A 23828-nucleotide genomic window follows, 5' to 3' on the forward strand; every position below is an offset into this window, starting at 1 on the left:
CGAAACACCTCTTATCCACGACCACCACCCACAGACGCGACCCCAACGACAACTTCCGCCGACCTCATTACTCCGGCGACTTCTCCGGGTGACTCCACCAAGCCACCCCCTTCCCTTTCCCCAATTTCATTTCTTCTTCTTCTTCTTCTTCTTCTTCTTCTTCTTCTTCTTCTTCTTCTTCTGCTTCTTCTTCTTCTTCTTCTTCTTCTTCTTCTTCTTCTTCTTCTTCTGCTTCTTTGAATTCGATCGTTCATCTCCGCCACACACATGTTCTCTCTCTTCACTATCCTCTTTCTAATCTCCGGCACCTCTATCTATCACCGCTAGCACCTCCTGTAACCACCAGTAGTCATCATTCAAATCTCAAAAAATGAACCCTAAACTTGTAAATCGAAGAAGAGGGAGATTCAGATCGGAGAAGCAAGCTCATATCGAACCCAAATATTCTCAATTGATGACGAAGACGGATAGGGGATCACATTCCATGCGGTGTTTGATATGGTTTTTAGGCCCTGATTTCATGGCAGTTCTAGGCGGTTTTGGTGAAGGTGAGATTCAGAAATGGTTTTCGGTATTCAGCAGCAAGTTTGATTGTTAAGAGGTGGCATTTGAAGGCGGCAATTTTCGAGGGTGGTTGCAGCAACGGTTGGTATTTTCGGTGGTGTGGAGGTTAGAAACAGGTGGCGTAGAGGTTGGGATCCCTGATGGGCAACCGGTGTTACCAGTGAAGTGGTTCATGTTGAAGGCGGTGTTTAGGAAAAAAATGGTTAATGGTTCTATTGATTCGGGAGGCTACAAAAAAGTGGCCGAATTTTGACTTTAAGGGGTGTGCTCTGGTGGTGGTTGATCGGAACTGGTGGATCTGTGGTTTTACAAGAATTAACAAAAGAGGGAGGAAGAGAGATGAGCAAAAGGAAGGTGGGGGGGGGGGTCGGGGTAGGGTGGTAGGGATATTTGGGTTTTTTCTTTTATTTTTAAATTAGTAATAATTATTATAACATTTAAATTAATTGGAAAATAAATACAAAAGGGTATAACAGTCATTTTATAACTCGTAAGGGATGAAGCTTGCAAATTTAAACTTACAAGGGATGAAGCGTGCAATTTTTAATCAAACGAGGGACTATCTGAGTTAATTTTTGAAAATAGGGACTAAACATGCTTTCTAGCACCTACATAAGGGACCATTGGTGTAATTTACCCTTATTATTATTACTATTATTTGTGGCATTTACATTAGTTGTTTTTTTCTTACATATTTCATAGTTATTAGTAAGTAATTTTTTTAACACGTGGATCACATGTTTAAGGAGGTTCCAAGCATTAAATGGTAGGGATGTAAATTTTGGGAACCATTAAGTAGATTAGAAGGTACCCGGCATGATTTATTTCTGATAATAGTATCATGGTAGTTTTTGGACGCCCTAATACTTCAAGGAATAAGTTGTTTGTTCCTAAAATGTTTATATATCATATTTGACCTAACACGATATTAGATTTGCATGCACCTTGTAGGACCGATTAGATTAGATTCTAGAAGCCATAAATCATGTTTGTAAACAAGAAATTGAATGAACACCAGAAAGTAAATTTGATATGTTTTCAATTAGAGAGTAAGAACTTTGATTCCAGTGTTGATCGTAAGAACCTTTTAAAAGATACTCTCTCTATTTAGCTACCACCCCTAATATATAGGATACAACAAGGGAGTTGGTTAGGAATTGACCAATCTGGTCAAAACACCTATGTTAAGACAAGTTGTCAATACAACTAAGAAATATAAGATGAAGACATAAAATACAACATTATGAAAACTTTCACATACATACTCAAACACAACACCTATGAAATGTGAGACCTAACAATCTCTCCCTTTTTGTTGAATCTCGAAAGTTGTCTTCATTTGACTTCTTAAAAACCTTGAGGAATAGTTCCAAGAAATACGATCCGAACTGTAATCCACCACCGCAACATATCAGATACTCACTTAATGTTGCTCTTTGAGTTCATCTTGCATATTTTAGCTTTCTTAAGTATATCTGTAAGTGTAGCAAATCTGTAACAATGTCTTTATTGTAAAAACATCATGCAGTTCTTCACTTCTCTATTTTCATGCACCTTGTAAACTACTCACCATGGGTCCTTCTGTATAAATCCATCTCGCAGTTGATTAATATTATCTAGTTGTTTAGAAGGCCTAACACTTGTATTCTTTTGCAAAACACTAGCCACTTCAACATCCATTTTGCAAATTTACACAAAATAGAATTTGATAAATCTTTTCAGATGATGAAGTTGATTTGCACACATTTTCTTTTCCTTTTATAAAATATTGAACATCATGAGTCAATCGTGTGGATTCATCAAAGGTAAATCAACAAAGTAGAACAAAAATGCATCATTTTTGCTTCCTTGCAATGCTTTGAATTTGTAGTTCACAAATCGATCTACTTCCCCAACTTCATTTTCTTGCATCGCAAAATTCTTCTTTAAACTCCATACTTCGTATTGAGGCCTAGACTGCAATACATAGAAGTTGAAATGCTTCTTGTTCATGTTACTATTGTTGAAGGAAACACCAATAGTATTTGGAATGCTTCTGAATACAAAATCCTTGGCAGTCATATATGTATCCAATTGGCAATCACTTTTATTTCTCATGCTCTTCAAATAATATTTTTCTTTCTAAGAGTTAAGTCTTCATAATGGAATCATGAACTGTTATCATATGTTGGAATTTAGAAGTTAAGAACATTTATGTATGCCTTACCAGCATATTCATCTTCCTGATGAGAGCTTTCTAATCCCATCGAGTCAATGGATTGTTAGCACTTTCTTCATCCAAATCACTCTCATCATCAATGAGACTTGAAGCTAAAACTGGTTGAATAAAACCTTCAAATGAATTATGAACCTCTTCTTCTTCATTCATAGCAAATTCATCATCATTACCACTTAATTGATTATCATCATTTTGTATTGTAGTTGTTTTTAGCGGCTTAGAAGTATAGTAGAATCAACATGAGTTGTTGGAGGAAATTTTAAGGTTGTATGTTGAGAAGTGGTTGGTGGAATAGTGAATTCAATAAAAATAGGATGGTTGAAATTGGTAATGTGGTTTGAGTAACATTGGGAATAGATGATGGTGGTTGAGTTGTAGTTAGTGGAACATGAGTATCTGGAACTACAGTGAATTGCAATTAGGATAGGTTTATAATAACTCCATTCAACATATGTTGAAAGATTTCAATTTCCGTTGGTGGCGTGACAGGAATAGCGGTGGTGGTAGGAATAGATAATACCTTACGAATATGTGAACTGTCCAGATTCGCAATTGCAGTAGGTATCTTAGATGTAACAGGTTGTTCATTTGTCTTTGGTTATTCTAATGACCACACAATATTATCATCATTCTGAGTAGTATCTGCGAAACTATTCTCACTAATAGTATGAACCTCTGAATCCTCATCAACAACATAAATTTTATCTTTCTTCTTCAACTACCTTCGAGGCATAGGATTTATAGTGACAACCTATTCTACTGCTTTTGCTTTTCTTTTAAGCCTATCCCTTCGTTGCATAGCCCCAACATCAAGAACTACCTAAAAAGAAGCATGAATACTTCTTTCACCAAATTTGGGAATTTGCTTGTAGATTTTGATGATTTCATTATCTGAAGACACATTTGCAAGCATGACCTCCAGAGAAGACCCAATATGATGAGAATGTGTGTCATCAGTTGTTACGAACATCCTAACATTCATCTTTGGAATTACCGCCATTCACACATCGTCTGATTATGGAGCTCAATAGTGATCACAAGAACTTTCGACCACCTTAGACCAAAATCGGGCACGTAAAATCTATAATTCTTTTGTAGAAGAAGTAGGGCTTTGAAAAAATTGATCCCAAAGCACATAATCAAGATCAATCTTCTCATTCGTATATGAACTGTAAATTAAAGTATGAAGAAATCTGCTCGCATTGTCTGATTTAGATGTTATTTTTTTTTTTAAAATGACAAAAATAGTAATCATGACAATCCAAACAGTCGGTAACAGGAGATCTTGAATCGCGATAACATGGTAAAAAATGGATTATATCCCATCTGATTGAAAACCCTAAGTATATTAATAGATGGAACCAAATCAGGATTTGAGTATGCTTCCCCACCAGGTAACCCTAACAATTTGTAGAAATTACCTATTGTAATTGTTATCTTATGACCTTCGATTTCAAGACTCGTCAATCTAAAGGTTTTTATCGACTAGATACACCTCAAGTATGAATAACAAATAACAAACGAACAAAGAAAATATAAAACAGAAAAACAAAGAACACGAGTAATCACAAAGATGCTTTCACTAAGAAAGGATGTTCTCACCAAGAGAAAGAAGTTCACAAAGACGGTCACCAAGACATTATATTAGGGCTTCACCCTAATGTTGAATATGTATAATTATAATAACTAAAATCCAACTAACTAGGGGATGTATACGTATCTAAGTAACGGTCTAATCCTAATCACAAAGATTATAGATCAGATATCCATTATATATATATATATATATATATATATATATATATATATATAGACATATAACTGCCTACTATACAATGATTATAAAGATCATTATCTTCATGCTGACGCGGATAAGTTCTTGTGTTGGCACTGGCTCTGATGGTCAGCGTTTAAAGTGTTTGACTCATCAGATCATAAAAGTGTGACCTTAAAATATCCGTTATCTGCTAATGTCAAAACTAACTTCAACTAATAATTCAACACCCCCCCCCATAAAAATTGTATTGGTTCTTCCTCACTTTTGGTTATCGGTAGTAGAAGGAGTTAGAGCAGTGGAATCAATCTGCACATCGTGAGTTGTAGTAGAATGATAGAATGTTAATATGCTCCCTTAAATTTATAACATCTGATATTTGATCCCCCTAAAAATGGGAACTTCCTTTCTTGAAACTGATAACATAGTCTATTGTTAACTTTGAGATATTTTCCCGATCACATATGAAGGTATATTGAAGACAATATATCGAAGACCATGTACTATCCTTTATGCCATGATCAAATGAAGAGTATTGATATCATGAATTCTCCAAAGTATATGATTATTTCTCCCCCTTTTTGACATCAACAACATATATGGTACTGTCAGAAGTGATCAACTTATGTGAATTACTCAATCAATGGATCAAGGATGCAGCTGATTATTAAGTAAGATTATGATGTCTCCTGATAGTATGAGTTTGAACTATCATTCACTGGCATATGCGAGGCCTCATCAATCGGTGTTATACACTATGAATCATTCACTTCTTTTGTTAGAAGAATAAATGGCATGAATGGAATGATGCGTGTAATACATTCCGGTATGAAGTGCACCCATCAGCAGAGAGTGTCAAAGTTTTATCACTGTATTGATAATATAGTGAATCATTAACTTCTTTAATAAAGGAATTGTTGGAAAAAAATAGGTTGGTGTTTGTGTAATACATCATGGACAATGATATTCCTATCGACAAAAAAAATTCGAATTTTCATCAATGTCTGGTTTTATACGTTGAATCATAAAATTCTAAAGAAGAATATATGGAAAGAATGGATTAATGTGTGTGATAAGATGTGGTGTTTAACCTAACCATGAACACAAATTTTTAAATCTCTCATCAACATATGGTGCATTATGCTGAATCATAAAGCTTTAAGGAATAATTTCTGGATCAGAAGAGGTCGGTACATGTGATAGCCTGTATACATAGGCTAACCATCGACACAGAGTTTCAAACTTTCATCAGTGTGTGGTATAACAAAGTGAATCATAAAGTTTTATCATGAAGAATTTTAGGAGAGAATGGAATGTTTTAATAACGCCGAGGTAAGATCAACATGAATTTTAAAGAATGTTAGCTCATCAATAAGAAGTGGTTTATCTTCCATATCATAAAAACTGATGCTAGAAGATCTTTTGATTTAAAAGATCATAAATCAATTTCCTTTCTTCTAGAAACCTCTTACTCAATATAATGTACAAAAAAATTACACAAACAAGAACATGCACATCAATATAAAATAGAACTCACTATAAACCAAGAATGATGAAGCCTTTAATTGTTGAGATGTTGCGGATAAACTCCTAGCTTCATGTTCACCAAGAGAAAGAAAGAAACTGAAACTATTGTTTGTAACCTACGTGTTAATTGGCTCAAATAAGTTTAACCATCAAGTTGAGAAGAATAATATGAGGGAACTCAAGGTTTTATCAGATTATAAGTCAATAGATAAAAGTAAGACTCATTGTATTGATGGAGGCTTATTGCATACATAGAAGTAGATGGAGGAGAGAAAGAGTATTGTCAACAAGAAGAAAACTTGATGCTAATATTCTTCTCAATAGCTAGAGCATTAAAAACATTCTGAATAGATCTAGCTCTTTCTAACTCAAGAAGGAAAAGGTGTAGATAATTCATAGATAAGGTATCGATGGACTTGAAAATAGAGAATATAGAGAAAAGAGAATACTTGTAAACATTTGATGCAAAGCTTAAGAAAACTATGTAAAGTTCTTTGACAAAAGCATAATAAAAGAAGTACATGTATGTTTTTTTGTGCGTTTTAAGAAACCAAGTAGAGGCACAGTTATTCTAAACGAGTTAAAAGAGAATTAATTCATTGAAATCATGCTAGGATCTGCAATCAATTTGTTTAGGGTCTTCTTGTCTAATGCCTTAGTGAAAATGTCAGCCAGTTGATCAGTGGATAAGATGTACAACATCTCCACTATTCCCTTAACAATATCCTTGATGAATTGATGATGAATGTCGATGTGCTTAGTCTTGGAATGCTACACTAGATTTTGTATTACTTGAATGGTGTTGTCACATTAGATAGGAGTCTTTGAGAAGTTGAGACCATAATCTAGGAGCTGATTATGAATCCATAGAATTTGAGCACAACACCTTCCAACGACTAGATATTCAACTTCAATGGTAGAGAAGACCACCGATGTCTACTTCTTCCTGGACCAACTTACAAATCTATCTCGAAGCATTTGAGCTCCTCCTAAAGTGATTTTATGATTAATTCTGCATCTTCCATGATCCGAGTCTGTGTATCCTACTAACTTGGACTCAGAGTCGCGAGGAAACCATAGCCCAAGATTGGTGTATGCTTCAAGTATCGAAAGATCCTTTTTACAGCAAAAAGATGACTTTCCTTAGCATAAGCTTGATATTAAGCACACAATATGGTGGAAAACATAATGTCAGGGTAATTGAAAGTAAGATAGAGCAGTAAAGCTGTCATTCCTTGATACATGGTTGCATTTACGTCAGCGCCAATTGAACCAATGGAGATAGACGATGATGAGGACATTAGATACTTTGTTGTTTTTCTATCAGAAAATCCAAACTTCTTCAGTATGACTGCAATATATTTAACTTGACTGATAAATATTCAATCAACTAGTTTTTTAACATAAAAACCTAAAAAGAAAGTTAGTTCATCCATCTTGCTCATCTCAAATCTCTTGGCCATAACTTCAGCAAACTTAAAACTTAGTTTCTCATTAGTGGATTCGAAAATGATGCCATCAACATACACTTGAGCAAAATGTGTGAGACCCTGAATTCTTGATAAAAAAAATTTGTCGTAAGTTTTTCCTCATTTATATCCAATCTCCAGAAGATAACTCGCCAGTGTGTCATACTATGCCATTGGCCTTGCTTCAAAGCATAGCCAATTTTATCAAGACAATATACACAATTAGGAAATTCTTCACTTTCAAACCCTGGAGGTTGCTTTATTAAGATTTCTTCTTGAATGTACCCATATAAGAAGGTAGTCTTTATGTCCGTTCGATAAACTTTGAAGTTCTGGAATGAAGAAAAAGCAAGGAACAAACAAATTGCTTCAAGTCTAGCAACATGGGCAAAGGTTTTGTCATAGTCTAACCCTTCTAGTTGACAAAATCCTTGGGCCACAAGTCTTTCTTTATTTCTAATGATAATTCCATCTTTATCCATCTTGTTTCTGAACACCTAGTGAGTACTTATGATGGTTTTTCCTTAAGGCTTGTGAATAAGATTCCATACACGATGATGTTCAAATTCATCTAGCCTATCTTTGATAAATTTGATTGAATCAGCTCCCTTTAGAGCATAAAAAAATTCTTTAGTTCAATCATTGAGACAAAATTCACAAACATACAAAAGTTGTTGCTAACTCTGTTATAAGTGAGAATCCTAAAATTTACACCTCCAATGATTTGAGATTTAGGATGATCTCTAAGAATTCTAGGATTAGTACTCTCATTCGTGTTGTTTGTAACTGCATCTTCCTAATTTGAGAAGTTAGATGGCTCCCCTTCTTCAGAGATGACAAGCTGATTTTTAGAGTTAGATTGAGAGTTGATAATTTGATCAATATTAGGAACAACATGCTTAGTGACATTTGGCAAGAACTCGTGAATAGGTCTGCAGTACTGAAAGTAAGTTCATTTAGAATGGAAGAAGGATGATCAATCCAATCATGGGTAAATAAATCTTCATCGAATGTAACATGAGTAGTTTCCTTAACAGTTTGTCTTGTGAGATTGAATACCCTGAAATCCTTGGACACACTAGAGTAACCTAGAAACACTCTTTCATCAGCTTTAGCTTCAAATTTAGAGCGTTGATCTCTTTGGTTTAAAATATAGCAGATACATCTAAACACATGAAAATATGATATGTCCAACTTCCTCCCTTTATGTATCTCATTGTAAGTCTTCCCATGACGCTTAACAATGATGGAACGGTTTCGAGTGTAATAAACTATGTTGATAGCTTCCGCCCAAAATGATAAAGGAATACCAACTTCAACAACCATAGTTCTTCCAGCTTCAATGAGAGTTCTATTTCGTCTTTCATCAATTCTATATTGTTGAGGAGTTCTAACATACGATACATTTTGAGAGAATCCTAAGTTTGAGCAAAAGTCTTATAGGGAGGAGTTTCTGCATTTAGTGCCATGATCACTACATAATTGTCTAACTTTATGATCATAATGAACCTCGTATTGCTTAATGAGTGATATGATTGTTGGGTTATGAGCATTCTAACACTCCTAAGTGTACATGCAACCCTAAATACCTTGGATCTATGTTTTCTCTATTATACATGCAAATATGAACATCCAAGGTATTATCCTAAACTAGCATACAAAACTATCAACATAACAAGATAGAATACATACCTCTTTGATGTAGAATGTCTTCATGAAGCTTGAGTGCCTAGTGCCCCAAGTGTGACACCTCAAATGGTTCACACAACACCAAATACACTTGGAATAACTTGAGAGAATTCTACACTTTATGAAATCGGCTAGCCCTTTCTTAGTCTCTTTTTGTGGCCGATTTTCCTCAAGAATAAGATGCTTATATAGTTATACAATTAGGGTAAACCCTAATTGTCATGACTTTCCATTTCCTTGGATCCATGGGTTCAAATACACCATGGAGCATCCATGGAGCATCATATGGGTTTTGGCCCAACTAGATAATCCGTGGAGCATTAGCCCACTATACAAGTATGGATGATTTACACAATCAACCCACATATTTAATTAGTCTTCTTTTGATCACTCAATTAATGCTAGATTAATTCTTGATCAATACTAATTAAATAATCTCGTTATTCTTATTATTAATATACTAGAACTTATAATATATTAATAACCATAAGTGTCTTATTTCTCTCATTATTGTCTATCCAAGTGCATGATGCCATGCAACCCAAATGGACCATGCCGGGTCGGGTCAAGTCTTACCAATTATAGTTATGGATTTAGACATTAATCCAACAGTCTCCCACTTGGATAAGTCTAAAACTATTATTGCGTATGACTTCAGGAACCAACTAGCAATCGTAGCTCTCAAAAGCTTCTGTCAAACTCTGACCTTGTAGATGAACTCTGATCTTGTCAATGACTTGTCCATTAGATAAGGGATCATATACTCCTCCATTCTAGATATCACATGGACTGAGACACGGATTATAATCATTCTCTCTGTCCATTTGTTGTTTCCCGATTTCCGTTTTATGACGACTGACTAATTGAACCAATCAAATCAGTCCTGGCCCGGCCGAGCACTTCCATTTGTCATCATCAAATCATCGAGGGGCCCACAGATATCGCTTTTATCCCAAAGGTAAAAGGAATGGATAAAATTAGACTCATATGGCTTGTTCTACTACTTGTTGAATCATACACAAAGGCACGTTTTTTTAGCACCGAGTTACCAAATGCAGTTTCGTGCAATCAATATACAACCAACTCATAGTAACAACTCATATCTCTAGGTTTGAAGAATATAAGATATTATCGTCTCATGATCACTCGTGATAAAATCCATGAAGTGATTCCAATGAGCACGGGTTGAATCCAATACTCAGAACTTATGAGCACTCATGAGTGTTGTAGCCATTTGTCCAACACCTTAGACCTCTACAAGCCAACCCATGACAGTCTTAATTCATATCTACTTCCAACATATGACCGACTGTGGATGGTTTGAATAACTTAGTCATTCCGGAATAATAACCTACTTTATTTGGGAAGTCAAAACATGCAAAGTGCAACACAATAATAATTGAATCCAATATGGTCTCAGAACTTATGAATATAAATAAAACACCTTTTATTTATCACCATATGATTACACATTATTCATTGTATACTGCTTCAGCTATCAACTTTTATTCTTGAATTTAAAACAATAGTTGTCCCATGCTCCAAGCACGTACACTATGTTTTTCTAAACACTAGTCATGTCATACACCAAGTATGCATACTATGTTTGTCTATGATCTTTACTTTGTGAACTAGATCAATTGAACATAACTTCAATGATTCTCTTTTCACACTCCCAAATCCTTACTGCAAATGCAAGAATTCCAAATTCATGTCATTTACTGAAATCTGTTAGATTCTAAACTTATATGCATTGATCCTCTTGTAACGATTATGCACAAATTCACAAAGACTTGGCAACAATCATTACAGAGTATTCCAAAGGAGATTAATTCCTTGGAAACATCCTTCTTGCATTAAGTTTCCTAAACTTAAACAGATTGAAAATTCTAACTTTGAAACATTTCCAGATTCATTTTGACTATCACTTCTGAACAAGAGTTGCCTCCTTACAGATTATGTCAATATGGTCCTTCCAGAATTATCACTATACTTCCAACTGTCCTTGAGCAACCAATCTTTGGTAAACCTTAGATTGTCCTTGACAATTGTTTAATCCTTTTAGTCATATCCAGTTCTAAACCTTTTCCCTTCTTAATGCCCCAGGCATTTTGAAAATTTTAGAAAGGATGAATATAGCACATGTAATCGGTCTTATATCCGAAGCATATGGGACACGATTCATGATGTCTCACATAAAGACTAAACCAGTCTTTTGCTATAACATTTCCATTTCTATTTGCCAGGTTCTCATAATTCAGATTATAAAAAGGGATGTCGTAATAATAATCGAATTTTAGAACGCAACTAAACCAGTCTTTTGCTATAACATTTCCATTTCTATTTGCCAAGTTCTCATAATTCAGATTATAAAAAGGGATGCCGTAATCATAATCGAATTTTAGAACGCAAATAATGGACCCATATACAGAATTTCCTTATGTTGAGCCATTCCAACATGAAATTCATATATATCCTTGACTAAATTATTAAAACCTCACAATCTAAGCTTATAGATTTGAGATGAAGTATAATTTCCTCTCCCTTAATTATAGCAAAACAACTCTTTCCCAGTTGAAACTTTTGTTTTCTATAATTAACATTGCTAACTTGCAATACTTATCATAATTATCATGCTCCCACTAACATGATGATTATTAGCATAACACTTATGCTCCCACTAGCTTTGACATGTACTCAGAAATCAGCTGGACTTCTAGAAATCAATACTTTATTGACTTTCTTACCAAAGTTCAGATTTCTGATACTGGATTGTTTTGATAAAACTTTATCAAAAAACATACACCTTCCCTTAGATAGCACACTTGTATGTCTAAACAGTTATGAAGAGGGATGCCGTAATCATAATGGTTAGACCTTTTTGCCACTTCTCACAAGTCCAAGTTAGTGTGCCGGTAAACCACACACGCTCCACTAACGACTTTGAGAATGCAAATATCACAAATGCTATCTAACTAAAATCTACTTAGTGAAAGTGTTTCCTCACCATCATTTTCATGAATCAGAGAGAAACCTTATGACACTTAGATTTAATGGTGTATGTGTTCTTATCCATGTGAATTGTCAAAACCATAGTCACAAGACAAGGATAATGACAAATCCAAACTCATATGGACTGAACTCAATCTTAATTTCTTGCTACCTGGTAGCTCAAGGGCCTACCATTTCTTCCAAGTTGTTTTGCAACACATTTAGAGCTCTAAGAACTCATATGCAAAGCCAACTTTGATTGGAATGGGCACAAAATATGTCAACACGATAGGCTATAAACCTTAAGTCGTGTGCTAGTGAAGAACTTCAGGTTTTATTCTTGATTAGTTCTTGAGAATTTCAAGACCTTTAAGACTCCCACTGTCCTCTTGACCTATAAGACTCCCTTGTCAAACATCCAAGAGATAGTGTGGATTCTAATCAAGACAAACACTTTACACAATTAGCCGAAGTTGGTCTTTGTTTTATCCAAAACATCACAACTTACCAATTTCAAATGTACAAGAGTAGAAAACTTTTACTCTTACATTTGACAAGTGTTTTAAACCTTCTTTGAGACATGTCACTCAAGTCACAATTTTGGAGTATGACTCTAAGACTTGTGTTGGAACGAAGTATGACTCATCTTCTTGATTTAACCATTTCAACAATTCAAGTTCTTCTTCTTAGTCATAAGAATGCACTAAGATTTCCTTAGAGAACTAATTTTGATATGGTTTTTAATCATTAAGATGATCACAAAACTGATACTAAAGTACTCTCCCATCTTTTCAGATTTGAGAAACTTTTATCCTTCTCCCTAATTTGATTCTTCTTATTCGCTCTGCCTTACATTGGAACCTTTTCCAATGTCTAAGAGTTACACTTAAGCTTGTAAGTATAATCATATTTACTGAACTCTAGTAAAATATGACGAATAGCCTTATATCTTTTGTGGTGGACTTAATCAGTGCACATGACTATGTACTCGATCCCTTAGTCCATTACTTGACTCACACATCCATGTGAATAAGTAATTAGTCTTAATTTTTCCAATACTTGAAAAGTTCTCATTCATCATGCTATACAACTTGCATGATTCCAAGTCCCGGTCCAATTGAGACTTTGGATGATGAGAATCTTTCCTTATTTGGTAAATTTAGACATTACCACAAATGAAGGAATCAATTTCATATTTCCACTCTTGCTATTAATGGAATCATATAAGCACCAATTTTTTTCTCAAATGCCATAGTAAGGATATTTTTAAAATAAAATCAAAATTTTCTTTTATTTTAAAACTATGCGGAAAAACTTATCCTTACAACCCATATGAAAAACTTGTTGTTATCTATCCCTTAGCAATATCTCATAACTCCTAAGAATTAGCTCAAGAATCCGATTTTTCAAACTACGCGATAGAAATCCATCTATGCGATCAGATTCAGCATATTCTTTCTTTAAGTTCCTTTACTTTTCTTTGATTCTTAAAACATTACCATGTGACCCAGTCACATCATGTATCAGGAATCTCAAAATAGAAACTTAACAGAGTTAGATTAGTGGACTTTTACCTGAAGTAGAGTCAATCTTATTGACTTTAACATCCTTAGGTAAATTAGGCAGCTTCGCAAATAATGACCCTTTCTTTGGCAATATAAACATATGGACCCTTTGATAATGGTACACAGGACTATTATAGACTTAGCCTTTTTCTCTTTACCATTTGGTCAACCGAGTTGACTATGGCCGATCCCTTTCCATTGGGAAGATAATGCTTTTTTGGATTTCCTGTGTCACTATTGTCAATGTCCATCAAGTTTTGAGGAAGTTGATCTTAACAAATAGATAAGATCATTAAGGGTCTTGTCATAGTCTGTTTCATAGGTGTTCCAAAAGAACTCACTATGTGACTTAGAAAGTGATTGAACCACCAACTTTCTCAAGACTTTGACACCCAACTCTCCCGGCTTGTCAATATGTGACTACATCTCCAAGATGTGATCACACCTAGACCTTGCCTTGCCATTAGGGCTTGAGTGACCTTAAACTTTTCAAGAACTTGTGGGTTAGGGAGAATAATCGGAGGAGGAGAAAGAAGTATGATATCCATGGGACATCATCTTCATTTAGGAAAGCTTGTTTCAAGAGATTTGGGAAGATCATAAATGTCTAAACCAGACATGTTATGGGAGATATTCAAGATAGTTGATCTTAAAGTCCTTAATATGACACCCAATATGAAATATTAAGGCTAGGACCCAACAAACTATTTTATAACTTAGAAGAGGTATGCCGTAATCCAAGCTATAAAACAATTTGAAGGTAGGTGAATGACGATTCACCAATTTCCACCAAGATAAACGAAATGTATTATTAGGTTTTAATTGGATTTGAAATTCCTAGATCTTTTGAGATTCATTGAACTGTTCAATGGCATGTTTCAATCTCGAGTGTGCCCTTCAGGTTTTGTGACTGGGATGCCGAGGATCACAAAACATGGTGTGAAGTAACCATGCAAATTACTTGGTACCCTTAAGTGTTTACCCCTCAATCGATGTGTCGGTTAACCACACACGCTCCATCGATACTATGATACACATTAAGTTACCCTTTGCCTACCTTGTTAAATACGAGTTAGTGTGCCGGTTAACCACACACGCTCCACTAACCGACTTAAACAAAGTGCAAAGTGTAATTTCATGGATTAGCACCTTATTCACATTTTCCTAAGTAACTAAGATTGGGTATTATTTAGAGTTTAGTTACTTAGTATTTATCATTAATACTTTTAATGAAGGGAGAATTATAGTCATGTCAAACCCGTTCGGCTAACGACCCTCCACCAGTCAAGCAAGCGGTGGGTGAGAGTGGACACCCATTAAGTTGCCATTTTATAGGCAACAACCTTATACCCACCTTATAGACCGGCTTCGTGAATGAGGCGTACTAGCGGTAAGACCGACTTTACTCTTATACATATATATATATATATATATATATATATATATATATATATATATATATATTATTAACTTATAATATTATAAAGTATAAGGGTTGAATTTTAACTTTTAAAATTCTAAGGGCTAACTTGGAATTAAAGTATTCATAAGAGAAAACTTTACAAATTCCAAAACTTGAGGGCAAGTTTTGAAACTATTCAAAACTAATTAATTCCATAACTTATGTGTTTAAAGTAGTTTTAATCCAAAAACTCTTCAAGTTCCATAACTTGAGGACAAATTATGGAAGACTTTAAACTAATAAAGAATTAACTTTTTCTTTATTTTATAACTTATGAAATTAATTAAGGTTACATTATTTTTTTTTATATATTTATTTAATGAAGAGACTCTTGGTCCTCCATAACTTGAGGACAAATTATGGAGTCATAACTCCAATTAATTAGAACTAGACTCTTCATTTTTGTAACCTTTGCCAACTTTATGAGTTTTATGAGTCTTTAATGTGACTCTTCATGTAACTTGAGGATAAGTTACAAAACACATTTTATACTAAACTCTTAGATTAAAATGGATTGAAAACAACTATTTCATTCAACTTTTCTATTAATCTAAGAAACTCATAAGAACAAGATAATTCAAATCAAACTTTTTCATGTAATTAGTCTAACCTTTAAACTAATACAAAACATGAATCTATTGACAATTATCTTTGAAAATGGATTAGCATGAACATTACCACATTAAAAACAAGTTTATAAGTTCAAAAACAACTTAGGGTAATTTTCCTAGTCCATTTCTAGCCAAAAAACTTGAAAATATGTTGTCTGGGGTCCAACTCGTCGAGTGCATGAACACAACTCGGTGAGTTGGATGCATTTTGCCTTGGACTCGTCGAGTCCCTTCATGGACTCGGCGAGTCTGCTGGGCTGAAAGCACCAATTTTGATTTTTCAGCTTTTATTGCAGGTATAACAAGAAAACAAGCCTAGGCTTTGATACCACTGTTGGGTTATGAGCATTCTAACACTCCTAAGTGTACATGCAACCCTAAATACCTTGGATCTATGTTTTCTCTATTATACATGCAAATATGAACATCCAAGGTATTATCCCAAACTAGCATACAAAACTATCAACATAACAAGATAGAATACATACCTCTTTGATGTAGAATGTCTTCATGAAGCTTGAGTGCCTAGTGCCCCAAGTGTGACACCTCAAATGGTTCACACAACACCAAATACACTTGGAATAACTTGAGAGAATTCTACACTTCATGAAATCGGCTAGCCCTTTCTTAGTCTCTTTTTGTGGCCAATTTTCCTCAAGAATAAGATGCTTATATAGTTATACAATTAGGGTAAACCCTAATTGTCATGACTTTCCATTTCCTTGGATCCATGGGTTCAAATACACCACGGAGCATCCATGGAATATCATATGGGTTTTGGCCCAACTAGATAATCCATGGAGCATTAGCCCACTATACAAGTATGGATGATTTACACAATCAACCCACATATTTAATTAGTCTTCTTTTGATCACTCAATTAATGCTAGATTAATTCTTGATCAATACTAATTAAATAATCTCATTATTCTGATTATTAATATACTAGAACTTATAATATATTAATAACCGTAAGTGTCTTATTTCTCTCATTATTGTCTATCCAAGTGCATGATGCCATGCAACCCAAATGGACCATGCCGGGTCGGGTCAAGTCTTACCAATTATAGTTATGGACTTAGACATTAATCCAACAATGATTTCATCAGTAGCATGACTTTTCTTTCTTAAAAAGATTACCCACGTTAATCTTGAAAACTCATGTACAATAACGAGAGTAATTTTTTTTCCCAAATATTGATTTAATTAGGACCGGTCCAAAAAGGTCCATATAGAGAAGGTTAAAGGGATTTCTGATGGAGGAAGATGACTTTGGCTTGAAAGAGGACTGGGTTTCTTTCCCTTTTCACACACTAAACATAATTTATCTTTGACAAACTACATCTTAGGAACTCCTATTACATGATGAGTCCCAAAAATCTTTGATATGTTCTTGAAATTCGAATGAGATAGTCTCTTGTCCCACAACCAATTTAGATGAGACTGAGCATAAGAGAATAATCAACTACGAAGAGAGTTGTTATTATGTCGATTTGCAGTGAGTACAATAACTTTCTTTCTTTCTTGTTAAAGTGAACTTCATAGTCAATGTCACACAGTTGGATGCTTGAGATGAGATTATGCTGAAGACGTTTTACATATGAAACATTCTTCAATAAAACGGACTTACACTTGATGGCTCCATATCCTTTTGTAGTTCACTTGCTATTGTCTCCATGTGTAACAGTTGGACCATCCTTCCTTACAAATCCATATAGAAGTGACTTGAAACTTGTCATGTGTCTTGAACAACCAAGATCTAAATAATAAATATATTCTTTACCTTGAAACACAAAAAAACTAAAATGTACAATTAGTATATGCTAACCCATCTTGAAATGGGTCACTTAAGAGAAAATGTGATAACAAGCATTAGAGAGACAACTCAAGGAGCTTAACTTTTTGATCCATTTATCATTTCAAGAAGTTGTCAGCATGGGTGGAGCTCTTTTCAAATGTACACTTGCTGACTCTATGAGAGGCATCACCACACCGATAACAAACTCTACTTTCATGATTCTCTCTTTTACCATTTAAATTGTGTTCTCTTTTATTACTTGATTTAAAAACTCTTCCTTTAGTTATGGACTAGGAAATTTCATCCAACTTATGCTCTGATGATTCTTCGTCATGAGATACAAAATAGATTAAAGAATCATCTAAATTGGAAGTCTTTGATTTATCTCCAAATTCAGTGTTGATAACAACACTAAGGAAACATGCTAAGAATTTCTTTTACAGAATGAACTTCACCATTGGAGATAGGAAATTTTAGCAGGATCTTAGTGGAGGGCAAGATATACTCACAATGAGGAGGTTGACATAAAGGATCAAGAGTAGATAAACAAGATACACATTTGGTATTACCATTAGAGTCAGTAGTACGATGTGTATCAATTAGAGTTTGATTTATGAAATAGGTACTTACAAATTTGTTTTTAAAATCTTCCTCGAGACTATCAACATTATAAAAGGTTTGTTTGGTCTTAAATTTTTTTATTAAAGAAAAAACACATTCAACATCACCTCCAAGGATTTTCTCACATTGACCAGGAATTTGATCATTAATAGTTCTCATGATATTACGGTGTGAAGAAGACCAATTATTTAGAATAAGTTGAATGCTTCTTGCTTGATCAACAAAATTTTCTTTTTCAAAGTGAAGAAAATTGTTGGTCAGTGAGATAGAAGTGTTTTCCATTTTTTTTAAATGAGAGAGCAAGTCTTAAGAAGAGAGGAATTTTTTCTTTAAGATTTTTTATCTCAACTTTGAGAGAAGATTTTTCTTTGTTTGAAATAGAGAAATCAAAATGTAAATCATCAAACATCTATGCTTTTTCAATGGAAGAATAGTTAACAATGATCTTTACCTGATACATTGAGGCTGAGTCCTACTCTTGAGACTTAGAATCTGTAGCAACTTGAAAAATATTAGCATCAAATGTAATAACACTATCCCTTGGAGTGTTAATGTGAGACTCAATGATTTAAGCTTTGAAACTTCACCATCTGAAAGAACTTCTTTATCAAAGGTAGATGATAGAGTGATCATCATATCTTCTACGGTTAAGAAATTTTGGAACCAAATTATAGGCACATAATGGAAGAGAATTTCAAATAGCAAGCCTCACCTTTACATCAAGAATTAGGACCCTTTTCTCTTCTTTGATGTATCCCTGAACTGATTTTTCATTTACTTTACTACTAGATGCATTGACATTAGATGAATGCTATATAGACGATCCTTATTGATGATATCAAGTATATCATAGTCTATGATCTTGAGAACATCGATGGCCTTTGATTTCCAAGAAGTAAAGTTGTGTTCATCAAAAGGTGGGATCTTGTTGGGAACTGAAGACTTAGGATTATAGAAAGTTGACATGATAACTTGAGTGTATCTAAAACCTGCTCTGATACCAATTGAAGGTTTGTATTAATCGAATACACTTCAAGTATGAATAAGAAATAACAAACTAACAAATATGCAACACCGTCGATTTTCAAAAAAATAATTCATTTAAAAAAATCACATAATTCTCATAAACACAGTTCATAAATCCCCAAAACGACAAGTACAAAGTCAATGAGATGCAATATTATGGTTAGTGGATCGTGATGATTGAAGATGTAATGATTATTGGATCGTGATAATTGAAGATGTTAAGTACAAAGTCAATGAGATGCAATATTATGGATTATTGTTGAAAGGTGGATTGATTACATGGAACACTTTAATATCTTATGGGAATAAGAAAGACGATTTTAGAAAATCGATAGTTCAACCTCTTTGTAAGATCAAAATTCGGATTGAAATAACGATGGATATGTTAACTTGGGAAGGTAATAAAAAAAGAAGGAAGAGAAAAAGAATTGTTCATCAAGAAATATGTTTCGTTGATTGAAAATCCAAGTGATTTTCATGATCTTGAATTTGTTGAAGATGTTATTGAAGATCATAAAGATGTCATCGTGTTCATCATGTTCTTGATGTTCCAGAAAAGGAGATAACTCTATATGCTCATGTTGAGGGGGAGTTAGGTGTATTAGGAAATTCTACTGATTCAAAAGATTTTCGATTTGAATATGATGTGCCAATTGAAGGATTTCAAAGCAAATCTCCTGAAGTTATGAAAATATTTTTTTCATTTAGAATTCAAAGTGAAGACTATTCATGCTCTTGTGATTCATTTGAAGGAATGGTGATTTACAGAAAGCCCAAAAATCAATATGTTTAATTGTAACTAACCCCAAAAGATGTAATTAAGAAGAAAATTGTTAAATTTGTGAATGAAAATGGTGTTTCTCTTGTTTTTGAATCTTCAAAATTGAAAGTGACGAAAATTTGGAAAAAGAAGAAGAAGAGGAAGAGAAAGTAAAGAAAATTTAGATTCCTAAGAAAAAATCGTCAAATGTTGCTATGGTGTCGAATTTCAAAGCCATAGATGTCGAAAGTCCTGATATTCGACATGATGATGAAATTCGTTATTGGTACAATGTGATATTTGATAATTTTTCAGTTCCCACCAAAGAGCCAAAAAGTTCATCTTATTCTCAGAAGTATGAAAATGGTGATTCTATACTCAATTCGTGTTTAAGGGAAACAGATTCTCAAGGCATTTTCTCATGTTCTCAAGTTCAAGTGGGTTCCTAAAAAATCCTATTAATATCGAAGCTTATTTTGAGGGGGAGACTAATCAATATTTGAAAATGCTCTACAAATGAAGAAATTAAATATTGAAATCGGAGATGTTTACTCAAGATGTTATGTTATCTTCGACATGCTCCAGATAAAATGGGTGTTATCTTCGACATGCTCCAGATAAAATGGATTTAGCCTATGTCTTGGTTTTAGTGATGCATTAAAGATACATTAATTGGCAACACTTAATTGTCCATGGGAAAGATTGACACCCATAATTGGAGTCATTTGAAGACTTTAATTCTGATTTTGTTGTCAAATGTCCGATTAAATTCAAGTGAGATTTAAAGGCATAAATGGTTTGTACTCAATGCATTATGAAAAATACATATGTTTAAATATGCGAGAGATCTCAAAAAAGTAAAATCAATTTTGTTTAATACGTTGAATACCCAATAAATATATACAACAATACGAGATTCTTCAGAAATCTTGTATTTAGAGATGTGCTCAACAGTAAAAATAAAGATATAGCCACATGCCTGCTTTAACTCGTTTTTGAAGAGATTAATGCTAGAGAGTTTCGAACAGTTACATGATGTTGATATGTTGCTACATGTTGACTTGATCACCTAGAATACTATATTTGACTGTTCATCGATTTTGATTTATCATGAAATTCATGCTCATCAGGTCTAATAAAGTGTAAAGCTGCTCAACAATTAATGTTATTATATCTCTTAATAGCCTCCAAACTTTCCATTACAGTTATGTGATTGAGACGTGTCTATCAATTTGATTTATAATGAAGTTGTGCTCATCAGGTCTAATAAAGTGTAAAGTTGCTCAAAAATTAATGTTATTATCTCTCTCAATAGCTTTGAAACTTTCCACAACAATTATGTGAGTGAGACGTGTCTATTAGCCTTGGTCTTCATGCAAGGTTTTTATTGTAGTGTTCAACGTAAAAAGTCGTATATGAACGTATTTTTATATGAATCTTGAATACCATGTAGAGCTGGTAAGTGATTGTGTCGATATTGCTGCATAAAAAGAGTAATGAAGACAATGTTTTATTGCAAACCGGGTTAAAGTCATTCCTTGGGAAGACTATCTTCTTGGAAAGCAAAACTTTGGGTTGTGTATTTTCATCCTTAATGAGTTTTTTGGATGAAAGAGTTGGTAGTGAGTGAACAAAAGTTCAAAGGCATGCTAGTGGAAAGTTGCTTGCAAAGGCTTGGTGTCGAAAGTTGTGGACCTTGGCAACAAAAGTTAACTTTTGAATCAAAAGTTGTGCACCAACAGAGATGAAGTAGCTTAAGATGAAACTTTAGGAGTTGTTGAACAATGGTTTCATACCTATTGCCTAGGATTGATGAGCCATTTGATCAATTTCAAGGTGCAAACTACCTTTTGAAGATTGATCTCAGGTCAAGGTATCATCAACTAATGGTGAGAGAGAAAGACATTGAGAAGACTGCATTCAGAACGAGATATGGATACTATGTGTTTTTGGTTATGTCGTTTGGACTAAATAATGCTCCATCAACATTTATGGATTTTATGAATTGAGTTTGTAAACCTTTCCTAGATTGGTCTATAATAGTGTTCATCGACGATATTCTAATTTACTTGAAGAACCAACATGAGCATCGAGAACACTTGCGCAAAGTGTTAGAAATCCTGAAGAAAGAGAAGATGTATGCAATGTTCTCTAAATGTGAATTATGGATCTGAGAGAATCAATTCTTGGGTCTCGTGGTTAATTAAGAGGGTATAGTGGTTGACCCAACAAAGATTAAAGCAGTGATAAAGTGGGAATGACCAAAAAGTCTCATTGAGATGTGTAGCTTTCTTGGATTAGTTGGATATTGCTGAAGTATTATCCAAGGATTTTCTTCATAGTTTCTCCATTGACAATATTGACCTACAAACGGGCTACCTAAACATGGAGTGAGAAGAATGAAGAAGATTTCGAGAAGCTAAAGAAGTGATTGTGTGAAGAACCAATCCGTGCATTACCTAACGGATTTGTAGACTTTGAAGTTTATAGTGATACATTTAGAATTAGGTTAGGTTGTGTTCTAACCCTGAGATATAAACTGATAGCATATACATACAGAGAACTAAATGACCATGAGAAAAAAAATACATCATGCATGATTTGGAGTTGGCAATAGTGGTTTTTTCACTAAAGATATGGAGGCATTATCTTTATGGCACAAAGTGTAAACTTTTCACCGATCATAAGAGTCTTTAATATCTCTTTGATTAGATGGAATTGAAAATGAAGTAGACATTGACTAGATTTACTCAAATATTATGATTGCGAGATAATTTACCACCCTAGTAAAGTGAATGTCATAGCAGATGCTTTGAGTAAAATTATAGACCAGGGAAGGAAAAAGTCGAAGAGCGTTAAGAATTGAAATTGTCTCAACGACTGTGGAAAGTATCCAGAAAGCTTAAGAAGACGCCTTGAGGGAAGATAATTGAAAAGTGGAACATTTAGGAAACATGTTAATGTTTGGTACAAACAGTCAATGATATAAGGTACTCCAAAATAGAATTTGGGTGCCTAAGAATGGAGGAATGATGGATTTTATGATTGAAGAAGTTCACAAGACCATGTATTCAATTTATCCAGGAAACACCAAGATGTATAAGGATTTGAAACCATATTATTAGTGGCCAACGATGAAGCTCGATATTGCTAAGTAGTTGGCTAATTGTGTGACCTGCGAAAGTGTTAAAGTGTAACATTAGAAATGGTATGGGAATTTGAAACCTTTACTAGTACCCATGGGTAAATGGGTAGACGTCACCATGGATTTTGTGACCAAATTGCCCAGGATGAAGGAAGGTCACGATATGATTTGGGTGATCATAGACCAATTGATGAAGAGTGCAAATTTCATAACCAATGAGAGATGGTATATGGATAAGCATGCAAGAGTTTACATGAAAGGGATAGTGAAAGCTCATGGTGTTCCATTAACAGTTGTGTAAGACCGTGAAAGTCATTTTACTTCTCGATTTTGGAAGAGTATGCATGAAGAGATGGGTACAAAACTATGTTTGAGTACTACTTACCATCCACAGACTAATGGTTAAAGCAATAGAACAATTCAAGCACTGGAAGATATGTTGACAGCTTGTACCTTGGAGTTTATGGGTAACTGGGATGAACGTCTACCTTTGGTGGAATTTTCATACAATAGTAGTTACCTGTCACAACCCCAAACCAGAACAGCAAAAATGCTCGGGGGACGGAGGACGTCATGTACAATATCACAACAAGTGTATAATAGGAATC

General features: G+C 34.2%; 1 protein-coding gene across 1 annotated transcript; it reads right to left on the reverse strand.

Annotated features, from left to right (window-relative positions):
- Nucleotides 1–7243: 7243 nt before the first annotated feature.
- LOC145016640 (uncharacterized) lies at nucleotides 7244–8034 on the reverse strand. Its single transcript, XM_078974890.1, has 3 exons — nucleotides 7771–8034; nucleotides 7495–7633; nucleotides 7244–7434 (listed from the first exon to the last, which is right to left on the reverse strand). The coding sequence occupies exons 1-3, from the start codon at nucleotides 8032–8034 to the stop codon at nucleotides 7244–7246; spliced, it is 594 nt and encodes a 197-aa protein (XP_078831016.1).
- Nucleotides 8035–23828: the final 15794 nt, after the last annotated feature.

Source organism: Lactuca saligna, chromosome 9, assembly GCF_052625555.1.
Source record: "Lactuca saligna cultivar CGN05327 chromosome 9, ASM5262555v1, whole genome shotgun sequence".
NCBI lineage: Eukaryota > Viridiplantae > Streptophyta > Magnoliopsida > Asterales > Asteraceae > Lactuca > Lactuca saligna.

Excerpts from the sequence above, each read along its gene's own strand:
- LOC145016640 (XM_078974890.1), bottom strand. The coding sequence starts at position 8,034 with ATGGATAAAGATGGAATTATCATTAGAAATAAAGAAAGACTTGTGGCC. Across the intron at positions 7,634-7,770 it reads GTGAAGAATTTCCTAATTGT|GGTCTCACACATTTTGCTCA; the intron begins GTATATTGTCTT and ends TCAAGAATTCAG. Across the intron at positions 7,435-7,494 it reads TGAACTAACTTTCTTTTTAG|TCATACTGAAGAAGTTTGGA; the intron begins GTTTTTATGTTA and ends AATATATTGCAG.